Source organism: Anarhichas minor, unplaced genomic scaffold (assembly GCF_050575085.1).
Source record: "Anarhichas minor isolate MPS153535 unplaced genomic scaffold, ASM5057508v1 ptg000042l, whole genome shotgun sequence".
NCBI classification, from domain to species: Eukaryota; Metazoa; Chordata; class Actinopteri; order Perciformes; family Anarhichadidae; genus Anarhichas; species Anarhichas minor.
Window position 1 is genome coordinate 6,541,631 of NW_027466488.1, and position 12,159 is coordinate 6,553,789.

General features: G+C 42.2%; 1 protein-coding gene across 2 annotated transcripts in view; it reads right to left on the minus strand.

Moving 5' to 3' along the window:
* Positions 1–1,411: 1,411 nt before the first annotated feature.
* The window catches only part of itsn2b (intersectin 2b), a 29,092-nt gene continuing 18,344 nt past the window's right edge, over positions 1,412–12,159 (minus strand). For both annotated transcript variants that reach the window (XM_076110085.1, XM_076110086.1), the window contains exons 23-40: positions 11,943–12,109; positions 11,561–11,591; positions 11,330–11,451; positions 10,779–10,875; positions 10,462–10,656; positions 7,764–7,885; positions 7,477–7,583; positions 7,142–7,325; positions 6,686–6,784; positions 6,446–6,529; positions 6,225–6,308; positions 5,954–6,016; positions 5,431–5,580; positions 4,808–4,926; positions 4,610–4,692; positions 4,425–4,508; positions 3,893–4,066; positions 1,412–3,533 (exon numbers count right to left, since the gene is read on the minus strand). In XM_076110085.1, the coding sequence (XP_075966200.1) occupies positions 3,385–3,533; positions 3,893–4,066; positions 4,425–4,508; positions 4,610–4,692; positions 4,808–4,926; positions 5,431–5,580; positions 5,954–6,016; positions 6,225–6,308; positions 6,446–6,529; positions 6,686–6,784; positions 7,142–7,325; positions 7,477–7,583; positions 7,764–7,885; positions 10,462–10,656; positions 10,779–10,875; positions 11,330–11,451; positions 11,561–11,591; positions 11,943–12,109 (2,114 nt within the window). In that variant the 3' untranslated portion in view covers positions 1,412–3,384. The remainder of the gene's footprint in view (positions 3,534–3,892; positions 4,067–4,424; positions 4,509–4,609; positions 4,693–4,807; positions 4,927–5,430; positions 5,581–5,953; positions 6,017–6,224; positions 6,309–6,445; positions 6,530–6,685; positions 6,785–7,141; positions 7,326–7,476; positions 7,584–7,763; positions 7,886–10,461; positions 10,657–10,778; positions 10,876–11,329; positions 11,452–11,560; positions 11,592–11,942; positions 12,110–12,159) is intronic.

Genomic DNA, 12,159 nt, shown 5'->3' on the forward strand with positions numbered 1-12,159 from the left:
AGAGGGGGCACACACACATACACACAGTATTTACTCACAGACGTAGATGACCTTTACACGGACTACATGCAGATAACACAGGCATGCAGACATCGTGGCAGGACACTTTTTTTAAGCTGTCTGCACCTATTCATCTCTTTACATATGTCCAATTTTAGCTTTCCACCTCAAAGCAAAATTGAATTAAATAGCACACAAACACATGGCCTCTTATTTCAACTGAGCCAAACTTTCATATTTTCATGTTAAAAGGCACATTCTGTCTTTACACTTGTAGTATTTCTGAGAGTAGTGCAGTATTGTATTTACATTACAGGCTTGTGTCTGTGATTAGTGCAGCATCATTGAAGATTATTATTTGGAGCCATAATTTCAAGTTGTGTAAAATCATAGACTTGAAGTAATTGTTCCCTTGTGATCACGAGAAATGTTGTATTAAGCGATTCCTCTACATCTGTGACACATGAGTTATTTATCAAGTGTAAGAAGAGTTAGTTACCAGAGTTAGCACCACAAATACCACCACAGTCCCACTGCATTAAATCCATTACCCCCACTGCAGAGCTCTGCTACAGAAGGTTGAGTTCAGCTGACTTTGTCGACTCAGTTTTGCAGCTGTGTGTGTTGCCGTCAGCCCCTCGCAAAGCCACTCAGTGTGGTTACATAACGACTGTTGCTCCTGTGGAGTCAGTGGAGGGTGAACAGGGACTTAATGAGGCCTATTGGTCTGCACTGACGACTACACACTGAACTCCACTGACTCTGTGGCTAAACACCAACAGTGGAAAAACATTTAATGGTATTCTTGCTTCAAATCTTAAACTCCTTGAAATGGTTGTATGATATATTCAACAGAATATTGACTGCATTTTATAAAACAATAAAAATATCCTCAAATATGTGATGCACCTGAAAAAAACAAGACCGTTTATGCTTTTAATGTGGTGAAATGAACATGTGTCCTTCCTGCGCTTAATGTCTCCTCCTAAATATGTAATTTCTCCTCATTGTAGGCAACTTAATACAATTTAATTTGCATCAGGATTACTATTATTCACTCCACACAAAATATTACACTTTAAAAAAAAAAAACCAGCAGCAAAGGCCTGTCTTCTGTTTTAAGTCATAATGATAAGCTGGTGTAATTATGTAGAAAGGCCGAAGCAGAGTCACTCAGAGAACTACTTTATGAAAGAAATAACATTAAGTTAGTGTTATGTTTAAGATGATCAGCTGTCACATAACGTCTAGATGAGCCTGAGTCTCACCTGTTAACATACAGCATTTAAATATTAAATATAAAGCTGAAGTTCAGGGGCCACCCACCCATTATGTACTGCTGTGGGAGGTCGTGCGCTCAAAGTTTACAGTGTAAATGTAACTTTTCTTTCACCAGCCAATAATTTCACAGTTTGTTCACTTTTAATATCTTTAATTTGACTTAAGAAACCCTGATTCAGAGAGTGCCACATGGAGGCCAAAGTGAGTACAAACAGCAGGTTACAGACTCCAGATTGATCAACAGAGAGGCCTTTATCTCAGTTAGCACAGCAGCAGGCAATGCAGAACGCTGCAGAAAACATAAAGTAAAACAAAAGACAGAATCCAACACCCTACACAGAAGAGGATCGTAGTGCAGTCTATTTGCACATTTTCCACAAAACATAAAAGTTAATGCAGCACTTAAAAACAGAGTTTTGTGGATTGAATAAAACAAATGAATAGTTCATAAGTGTACAAAACAGCAGGCCTAACAAATGACTAGTGACCTAGTCTACTTACAGTAAAACTCCATCGCAGAGAAAGATGTTCCGTTGCCTCTCAGAACAGTGTCAACATGTGTCTGACGAACACAGCTTTAATAGTCGACGTCACACAAAACGAACCCAGTGTACCAACCGATTATCCAAGAAGACACAGCAAGCGAAGCCGCTACAAACCTTTGGATAGTCACACGCGCATAAATTAAGACATAAATACAACAGGTTTTTTTTTGTAATTTCCAGAGCACCAGCACGCGCTCAGAGTTAGAAAAGAAACTGGATGTAAATGGACAAAAGAGTAGAAACGAGGCCGAAGACGGCAAGACGTCAACTGACAACATAAATGAGGCAGGAAGAGCTGACTCAGCTGTAAAACGAGTTCACGGTGTTCATCAGTACAGCTTTTCATACCAGCGGCATTTTGTCACCTAAATCCTTTTGCACTCCTACTACTTGGCCTTGGCTGATTTTGCACACGAAAGAAAAGAAAAAGAAAAATAGTACAGAGACCAACATCATCCTAAATACTTGCCAGAGGTTTATGAGTTAAGTCCAAAACGTTGCAGCATCAAGAGCCCTCAGCTGAAGATATTTGTATGTTACTATATCTCAACTAAATGTTTACACTTCTATACTCCAAAGACATGCATGCACACACACATTACACAGTTGTTACAGTGACACAGATTCAACACAGTACAATGTATCCTGAGCTCTTCTACCTACAGTCGAGAACTGACTCCAGACCAGAGCTACTTACAAAAACTTCTTGTCCGGGTTGTCCGACAGAGTTCCTGCTGCCGTGTGCTGTTTGCGATGCCCTTAATGTCACTGTGAGAGGCTGTTTCGGATCAGGAGGCCATAAAGCAGAGTCTCCTGGAAGCCATCAGTGACAAGAAGTCAACATGTACATATCTTGTATGTTAAGAGAGAAAACTCAAACTCATTAAATGGCCTTGGTTGACCAGACTTGGCAAAGTGTGTCTCGATCACTGATCACTCAAACCCCAACTGTTGTAACTGAGATACGGAGCTGTTAAGATTCTAGATAATCGATTAGAGCCGTTATATTTTATTGATTTGTTAATATTATGATTATTTGTTTCCAAACAGTCTTTGTCCAGGTCTACCTCTGTCTGAAGGCTATACATTTGTACAGCAGAAGACCCAGATTCAGCTTCATGACACACTCCGTCTCCATTGTTTAAGAGGTCAGGCTGTAGTTCTTCCTTTTACCTCTTTCAGATAATACAGTGCATATTGTGCAGATGCAGACAGATGCAGACAGCTGCAGCAGCCGTGCTACCTTTTCTATCTGTGCCAGAAAAAAAGGGAGAGATCTGACTCCTATTGGTGTGTTCAGATGACATCAGACGCTAATCCCCTACTGGAAGATTCAGATGACTTCAGAAGAGGTATCATTAGTGCTGGGTAATATTAAAATATTAAGGCGTAATGTGTGTTCAGTTCAGGGGTGTCTTGTTTGATTTGGGTTTGTGGAAGGGAACCATCCGAGTTTGTTCAGAAGACAAAAAGCAGCCCGTCTTATTTGGTTAGGATGAAAATATCCGTATTTGGATGTGTTGGTAGAATTATTATTATTTCAGTTCGTCCTCTACGTCTATTTGTTGGCAAAGAGCTGCAGGTCAAGGCGGACCCACACTTCCCCTGTAGGAACCTCGTGCAGCAGAAGACGACGCGTTACCGGTCCCTTGTTTTCCAACTCTTTCTTTATGGTTGCCACAGGTACCTCCGTCCGACCCAGAAATTCTGATATAAGAGAAAAAGAACATTTTAATTGGGTTTTAGAAGAGTTCAGAAAATGTGATAGTTGGGTACATGTGGAGCTTCAGAAACACAAAGGAGAATTAGGGAGGAGAATTTATTTTTCTTCATTAATATTGTTCAGATTTTTTGAATCACAATTTAGGTTACGGACTAGACTATCATCTTTAGAAGTTAGTCCAACAAAAAAACGTTTAGCCTCTTGCAATGTGGAAATCCGAGTGAGTCATTTTACTTCATATCCCACTTAATTTTGCTGCTTTACAGAGAAATCAGCGGGAGTTAATGACGGACTGAGGGCGGAGAAGAAGAAGAAAAAGGGAAGAAACTGGCAGGTGACTGACCATCAGGTGAAAACTGGTCTTTTTCAAAGATGGTGATGGAGAGGACGTCCTGGTAAAGGTCTTTGATGTGGAACTGACAGTTGAAGTTCCACTTAGGGTTCAGAGTGTCGTTGAGCGTTCTGGACGTGAACATCTGAGCTCCCATGGTCACTTCACAGTAAGGGTTACTTTTACCTGGAGGAGGACATGAAGACAGGTGAGATGAGGGAAGGGAAGAGGGAGTAAAAGCAGGTAGAGGAAAGGAGAAGAAAGCCAAGAAGAGATTGAGAAAATGATATCGAGAGAGGAGGAACAGAAGACGATAGAAGAGCAACAGGAAAAGAGGAGTAAAGGGAAGAGGAGAGTTGAGAAAAAGACAGAAATAAGAAAGAACATTTAAGCAAAGGCTTTATCTTGGCTTGGCTTCATTAGGTATCCATGCAGCAGTGCACGTAGCATGCAGCTGGGATTAACATCCGGATTCTACCAAAACATTTTAAGTTCATTGTGAACTGTAAGGACTACCCTGTAACATGAGTGTATCCATGCTCACCATTGGGTTTGGCTGGATTGAGTTCAGTGGCCTCCAAGATGGTGACAAGAAGTCTGCCGATTCCACTAGCCTTCACAGTTCGGGCTGCAAACACACACACACACACACACACAGAGATAAATCCCGAGATCGTCTCATTGGTTGCCATCAGGAAGGGCTTAGTAGAGACAAGTGTAGAGACAAACCTTGATAGGCCTTCTCCCTTTTTTTCTTTTCTGTTTCAATAAATTCTTCAGATGCAGCCTTGATCTTCTGAACCCAAGCCGTCCTGAACACACAAACACACACAGTGATCGTACAGGCCACCATACAACCCACCACATCTGTGTGTGTGTGTGTGTGTGTGTGTGTGTGTGTGTGTGTGTGTGTGTGTGTGCAGCTACCGTTCATTGATGTTGTCGGTCCTGAGTATGTAGACTCTATCGATGTGTGAGATGTGGAAGGTGGGCTCGTCGCTAGAAGGATCCGGCAGCTTCACCAGAACCTCATTTAGCAGCACAGGCTACAGGAAATAAAAGATTACGCAACATTAACAGTGTAGAGTGGCCTACTGCCTCAGAAGAACACATCAAAACGTAACACAGAGGCCCAATCTCCACCCTCAGGTCTAAACACTGAACACTCACTGGATTAACTGACATCATCTGTTAGTGCAGCTGTAGTGCGCGAGTTTATGGTGGCTCGAAAACGGAAGAATGGGACACACCATCATGTCATCCAGGCTGGACAGCAGATAAACTCATTACTTCCTTTTTACAACCACGTTTTAAACATCACCAATTTCACTATGAACTATGGGCAAGTCCCTCAGGAAAGTCTGCAAATATGCAGACCCACAGAAAGGGCGCATAATGTCGTTGAAAAGCCCTTATGCACTCGACGATTTGACAGTGGGACGGCTCTGAGCCCTCACACACTTAGCAGGAACGCGCCTCACAGTCTGTGAGTGTGGATATTAGGATTGGGCCAAAGTGTATGTGTGTCTGTGTGTGTGTGTGTTTCTTACCGGCTTGTAAATCTTGAGCTGTACATTGTTCTTGTTGCTGAACAGTTTATCAGGCCCGGACGAGGTGAACTGTTTAGCCGCATGAGTCAAAAGCAGAAAGTCGTTAAAGAGGAAAGCCCAGAGTTCCTTGTTGCTCTTTACCTTGTTCATCTGAAAAGAAACAATACGTATCATATTATTTATAATCACTACAACGATAATTAAACAGTATGTACAAGGATTACAAAAACATTTGCACTTCTGTGTAACTGCTCAGTGATGATGGCGGCACGATTGTCAACTGTTCAGCATCAGAAGGCCTTTATTTTTTAAGCCAAAAACTGATCTCCATCGTGAAGGTTTTAATCTGAGGTCTGAGACTTGTAACACGTGACCACAACACCCAGGGTCTGACACAGTAATGCTTCACATATCCTCTCCCTCTACTCCCCAGTCTGCCTGCTCTCATGTAAAATACTCGGTCAAATGGAAAATGTTAATTTTTCTAAAGTATGAGTTTCAGAAAGGTTGCAGTTTTACTCACCTTGCCGCTGTGGAGCAGCTTCCTGGGGCCCAAACAGTTGGTAAGAGAGTTAAAGACCAGGTGCTGTTGAAAGACAGTAACTTTAGAAGATATTTCACATCTTTAGAATTACGTAATGTGGAAATCTCTCTTTTGATCCCAACTTGTGAATATTCAATATAAAATTGTATACGTCATTTAATATGTATTTAATAATATTGAATTCATTGTTTTATAAATAATGAACTTGATTCATTATTGATGATACTAAGTTAATTAATAAGCGTAATACCTCTGCAGCGCCATCACACTGTACGTGGTTCTGGATCCATTCCAGTCTGTCAGAGTTCTCCTTCTCTCTCACGCCCTCGTTTACCTGATTAACACGGACATTCGGTACAGAAGCATCGTTCAAATATTTTCCACACAGAATGCAGAAGAAAAAAATAAACCAAAAATATAATAAAAGTAACAAGTGAGGTCATAAATGAGAGAATCAGTGAAGAAATTAACCTGTTTACAGAGTTCTTCCGCCTTCTCCAGAGCCTCTTTAAGAGGGCCTTGGTCAGTATGGCTCTCTACGGTGCTCTCCAGGATCTAAACACACACACACACACACACACACACGTTAATTACACCCACAAATTAGAGACAACAAGGGAAAAACACTCCAATTACACACAGTAAGGTCAGTATTCTGAGCACTTCATGAGGAGTTCAAACACAGACACACTCATGAACATGAAGTCCTACGTGTTTGATGTGCAGTGGGTAGCGTGTGATCCTCTGCATGGGTTTCAGCAGGAAGCTGGACAGCGGCATCCCTTTACACCTGTAGTCTGTGGCGATTTTCTGACGAGAGTACAAGATAATGTTAATAAACACATTCAAAAGGGAAAATTTGCTACTTTTTATGTGGATGTCAAATCCGCGTTGATGATAAATGTAGTCAATTGAAGCAATAAATTCCCCAGTGTGTGCTATATCAACCCAGAAAGTTTTTAAGAATCTGGTTTCCATCTTCATGGATGTACCTGCAGAATATCTGGTTTCTAAAATACTACATGAGAATGATTCTAGGTCAATTCAAACACTCCCTTTCTGTCTTCACCTCTTCCTGTCCTTGAACACATCTCCATTATTCCTCCGTCTGTGTCTATGACCTGCTCTACTTCCTGTCTATACTCAGTCCCTCCCTCACTCTTCTACCTTGAGGAAGTCCTTGAAGCTTGGCTCGCTGTCGATGCGTGTCTGGAGCAGCGTTGCTCCGTTGATCTGGCAGGAACAGAAGCGGATGTAGGGCTGCATGTGGGACAGCTCCGCGGCCAGGATATCACCGATCATCTGCACCGGCATGTTGTCCCCACCCATCTTCTTACGCACATGTAGTGCCCTGCATACACACAAACATACATGCATGAACACAAGCAGCTCTGTATTTCTGTACAGACAGAATCCACAGACACAACATTCAAATAGCTGCACTTGCATAACATTCAACTGTCCCTTCTAGATGTCAGACACTCTGTCCTTGTGATAATTACTTGAGTATTTTAGAGTTGCAGGCCAGCAGTTCTTTCCAGTTGACGAAGATCATTTCCATCTCTGCCTCATTCAGCCGACCCGACTCAGACATAGGCTTATGGAAAACCTACACACAAAGAGAATACGGATTTCCACAGACCGTCAGGTATGTGATCAGGAGATCATGAAGACATCTTGGCACATCTCACTGTCATGAAATACTGGATAGATTTACTGTATATGTAACTTCTTTCAGAGTGCACCTCTGTTTGTATGCAAGTTAATAAGCAGGACATGTGTCCATTACCTCCAGAACAATCTGCAAGTCTTCCATGTATCTTTCCTCAGTCACGATCAGCTCATGGATGTAACCCTGTCTCCTCTTCTCCTGACTACTCAATGAGTCCAGGCTGTTTAGGTCTGCACACCCTGCAGGAGAGGAGGGACACACAACAGTGGGGGGTTATTGTATGTAGAAATGATTAAATTCAACCAGTGCAACAAAACCCAAGCCACTTCTTAAACCACAGCAAGACTTTAGCACGGCCTTTACTGCCTCCTGCTGGACATTTGACAAAAATAAAAACCATGACGCTGCTTTTGACTCATTCTTCTGCACACATTTACAGAATCTCTACAGAGAGGACGGAGATGACAAAGGGGAAGAAGAGGAAAGAGAAACTGGGAAGACTACAGTCTAGATTATCATGCACACTTACCTGATACAAGGAGCCCATTCGGCTGTTGTGAGGGTCCCGCACTAGCTGACTTCTGCTCCCTCACTGACCTTTCTCTTGGCTCTCCCTCCCCATCGGTCTCATCCCACAGGTTTAGAAAGTGAAAGCTGCTCTGTAAAGTCATTGCTATGTTTCGGTATCTCCAAGTATTTTAGTTAGTTTTCTGTCTCTCCTATTTGTCTCTTCGTCCTTCTGTACGGTTATCCTCTCGTTGCCGGTATCAGACTAAAGCTTCTCCTGGATCAAATCTGTTTGTACCAAAACAGGAAGAGGAATTCTTTCTTTCCTTATCACCCACTGACGTATGTGGAAAAAGCTTTCAGTCCAGATCAGATAACTAATATTAAAAACAGTTGTTCACATATTGTTTATCTCTCCATCTTATTCATGTGTATTGTGTTGATAATATAAACACTGCATACAACACACACATAAAAACCCTGCAGAGCTGAAGGCTGATATTTCATTTAAAAATAATAAAACACTTAAATGTCATCTCAATCCAATCTTTATTTGACATTTTATTTCAGAATCAGAAAATATATTAGACACATCTTTAAAATTAGTTGTACCATCTCGTACCACACATGTAGTTGTGCTTACAGCTGCTAAACTCTTGATGCAGCTTTCTGTCAGTGTGGTTCACCCACTTCCACCGCAGCCTTGAACAAACCTAGAGAAGCGTGTGGTAAACTGAGAAAAAAATGTCTATTTGCTTTCTTTGCATGAGGGTTCATCCTCACAGTGAATTTGATGGCGTTGACCTGAAGACATCTGAACTGCATTGTAGCATCTTTCACGTAACTCCTTGATGTCAGGGGACCTCACAGATTCTCATGAGAAACTTCTCACTTTTTGATCTAAAGTTCACGGATCCATAATCCCGACAATAATGACTACCATGTTATTTTCACTGTGGGGAACACTACGAGCAGACATGATATTCACTTTCTGCACAGACAGAAACATTCAGAGCAGCAGCATAGCAGTCTTAGTTCATATAAGGTGCAGCAATAGCTTGTGACATCACCCTTGAAGGTAATGTTTTTGTGGTTTTGAAGCAGTTTGCCATCAGGCGAAGAGTCTCCTGCTTCTGCTTTTACCATTTCCTGTAATGCTTCATCTCCAAACAACTATTTAGTCATAGAAGAGATACATCTTTAATTTTTGGCGTGCTCTGGACTCAGGTTTTTGTTAAACAAATATGTTACTTTATTCCTTCGTGAACATAATTCTCTGATGAATTTACAAAGTCAAATTGCCACTTCATGCCTTGTTTCAAGCATTTTGAAGTTAAGTGCAGGGGTGCTGGGCTGGAATTTGGCCCTTACATTATTTCTCACACACAGGCTTGGGGCTTATTGCACTCTCCATTGCTGGTATAAAGAACAACGCTTAGAAAGTTACAGCAAAACTTGCACATCATGTCTGAATACAGACACGTCTCTCAGGACAGACGGAGACAAATAGTGGGCTCTGTGTGAGCTTAACTCTTAAAACTGTAGAGTAAGAATGGAAAACATTGTGGAAGCAAGAGGGGAAAAGTAAAAGAGGAGGGGAAAAGAGGGTGATGCGGAACGCATAAAGGGAAAAAATAAGTGTCTTGTGAAGAGAAGCAAATGAAAGGAAGCGGGACAAGCCACAGAGAGACCCACCATCCCTCTGCTTCAGAGCCATTTTAGCATCACTTCAAAATCAGTTCACAAGCAAAACAAGGAGCGAGTAAATCACAGAAGGCACCAAGGCTTTAACAATTCACAGAATCAGCATTGAGTCATAGCAGAGTTATGTTTCAGGTCCTGATTCATTTCAGAGGAAACACATGACTATCACACAGACACCTGTTCACTCTCACACAGTAACATTAGCTCAGTGGGAGAAGTTAGCAGATAAGGAGTCCAGACACTGTGCCCCTTCGGAGCAGTGTGTAATAGTGGGTCTCTCTGAAGTCAGGAGTAGGAAGAGGACTTTCTACCACCCTGGAAGGAGAAAGACACAGAAGTCGAGGAATGGAGAGGGAGGGAGAAAGTGGGAAAAACAGGGTAGAAGGAGAAATAGTCAACGAGAAGAAAGGATATACAAATGAAGAGATGGGTGGATGAAGAAATATCAGTGATGGTAGATGGGGGTCGCATAGATGACCAAAGGATAAGCATTAGTTAGTCATAGTGGTTTGAAGCAACATGAAAGAAGAGCATCTCTTTGTTTTAAACATGCACGTTTCCTTTCATGTAGAGTCATGATACTATGTTTAGGGGATTTACTTACACTGCTGGCTGGGGTCACAATCCGCTGTAGTCATCTTTACGTAATTAGTGGGGACGAGACCAGTGACCCCGTTGATCTCTCCTTTCCACCAGTCATGGTCGTTCTTGTCAAAAACGTTGAACAGCTGACCTTTGGAGAAGCTCAACTCGTCCCCGTTGGCGGCTGTGTAGTCGTATATTGCTATCACCTGACAGACTGAGAGGGAAGAAAAGGAAGAGTTCAACACACCATTATTATATTTATGCAGTGTACTTTGTTACTCTTCACCTGGTAAAAGTGTGCGTGCGTGCGTGCTTGCGTGTGTGTGTGTGTGTTACCTGGTTGGGGTGCTGGCGTGGACTTGCCGCTGTTAGATCCCAGTACTTTGACATGAGAGGAGGGAAACCAGCCCTTCTGGCGCTTCTTACCACGGGCCTAGAGTCAGACAACAAACGTGGGGAATGAGGTTTTAATGAGACAGCCGGGATGCTGGTCAACATTTATCCCCAAATCTTTGAACATAGAGTTCTCCACCAGAAACCTCAGGTGCAGTGCAGTTTCCAACCTGCAGGCCGGGTCTCCCATGAGAGTTCATAAAGTAAATCTCACTTTCAATTGTTCTTTTTTTAACCGTGTGAATAACTGGATTATTTGACCTCGACACGCCACCTAAAATTGTTAACCCCAACCCTAATAAAAACTAAACTGGTCACAATCAATATACCTATGCACAAGGTGAGTGGTCACAAGTAGACATTGCTTTGTTTTAGTGGGTCACAAGCCAAACAGGTTGGCTCATATATACAATGTCAAGAACTGCAGAGACCCTTTGTGGTCATCTACTGTCCAGTATTAAGGACTCACAGAGAGCCCACTGTGGAAAACTGACCTGCAGTTCTCCGAGCCACCAGCCAGAGGGGTTCTTGCCGAGGATGAGGATGAGCTGGGGTATTTCCAGATTCAGCTGTTCAGGGCTGGTAGAGGGACGGGGTCTAATCACTTGGGCGATCTCTGCGCACACAAGACACAAATGCAATATAGCAAAATGTTTTATGTGATTCAGAGCGAGAGCGAGAGAGAGAGAGAGAGAGAGAGAGATTATACAAGATGGTGACCCTACCTGGCTTCTTCTTTGCAGATATACTTGATGTCTGAAAAAAAAACAATGTATAATCATCACAAACCTTTAGAAGCACTTGTCTTTATCAAGGATAAGCGTGTTTATGATGGGACAACATTCCAAGTAAATCTTTCTTGTTTAATTTGACCACATGTGTATGTTAATCTCATGATTTGTTCCGTTTTGTTGCTTGAAAATAAAAAAGAAAGTGGAACAAAAAAGCACAACGCAACACAAAAACATACAGGAAGTGAAGAAAATCGGGAGCGCCTTGCAATATAATGCAATCCAACGCCACTGCAACTACCAAACAGAGTCGTAGAGTAATGCACTGGATGCAGTTTCGTCCCGCTATATAATGGCATGTGTTAAGTGTTCTTACATCTGTCTCTTTAGGTTTGACGTAGTTGCTGGGGAAGACGCCTGTGCTGTCGCCTATAGAGCCGTGCCACCACTCTCCATCCCTCTTGCTCACCAGGATCACATCTCCCTCACTAAACGTCAGATCAGTAAGCTCCGGAGAGTCATAGGTGTACAACGCCGTGTATTCTGAGAAGGAAAAGAACAAATTAACATAAACGAACAGCAATGTACTCAAT